The 878-nt window shown below is 37.1% G+C and overlaps 1 protein-coding gene across 1 annotated transcript; it reads left to right on the top strand.

Moving 5' to 3' along the window:
- Nucleotides 1-497: 497 nt before the first annotated feature.
- LOC126852485 (uncharacterized) lies at nt 498-878 on the top strand. The gene has a single exon (XM_050597320.1). The coding sequence runs from the start codon at nt 498-500 to the stop codon at nt 876-878; it is 381 nt and encodes a 126-aa protein (XP_050453277.1).

Raw genomic sequence — 878 nt, forward strand, 5'->3', positions numbered from 1 at the left:
CTGTTTATTTTTCAACTCAATAGGTTATGAGCCCAGCATCCATTAAAGCTTCTACTGCGCCCATTAAAAAAGAAAATGTGTAAGATTTTTCAATTCAAGTGCTAAGGTTATTTTCTTATTATTACGTCTGTATCAGAGAAAAATATGGCGGAAAGCGGCAGGATGGATATGCCTCATTTCGAGAAATTAAACGGCAAGAATTTTGCGTTGTGGCCATATCTCAATATTTTAAGGTATGTAGCCTTGTAAAATATATTGATGGCAGTACAGCGTGACCAATTAATCCGGAAGATCTCGAAGCCTGGGATAAAGCAGCCGGGAGAGCACAATTGGCAATTTTATCGGCCATTAAATCAGATCAGTTAACTTTTATATCAGCATGCAAAACATCGGCTCAAATGTGATCAAATTTAATAGCAGTATACGAACGAATAGATAAGGCGAGTAAATTAGAAGCAAATCGGGCATACCATGGTTACATTTATAATGACGGACCAATGGCAATACATATAGCAACAGTGGAAAATTTAGCTGCAAAATACAGACAGTGTGGAGATACAAAATCTGACATGGATATCATCACAAAGTTACTTGATAGAATTCCAGTAGAGTATTCCATGGTGCATATTGCTATGTCACTTGCTGGCGAGGATAGACAAAATTTAGATACAGTTAAGAGGCTGTTACTCAGCGAAGAACTCAGGCTTGGTCAAATACATAAAGACAGCGGAGAAGTTCTGTATATTAAGAAGGACAAGCAAGCTAAGAATCCCAAAACAACCACTGATAGTCACTCTAAGAATAAAATTGATAAAAAATGTTTCAAATATGGTCAGACCGGTCATTTTAAACGCGAATGCTCAAAACGCAAGGATTGA

This window comes from Cataglyphis hispanica, chromosome 10, assembly GCF_021464435.1.
Source record: "Cataglyphis hispanica isolate Lineage 1 chromosome 10, ULB_Chis1_1.0, whole genome shotgun sequence".
Classification (NCBI taxonomy): Eukaryota; Metazoa; Arthropoda; class Insecta; order Hymenoptera; family Formicidae; genus Cataglyphis; species Cataglyphis hispanica.

Excerpts from the sequence above, each read along its gene's own strand:
- LOC126852485 (XM_050597320.1), top strand. The coding sequence starts at position 498 with ATGGCAATACATATAGCAACAGTGGAAAATTTAGCTGCAAAATACAGA.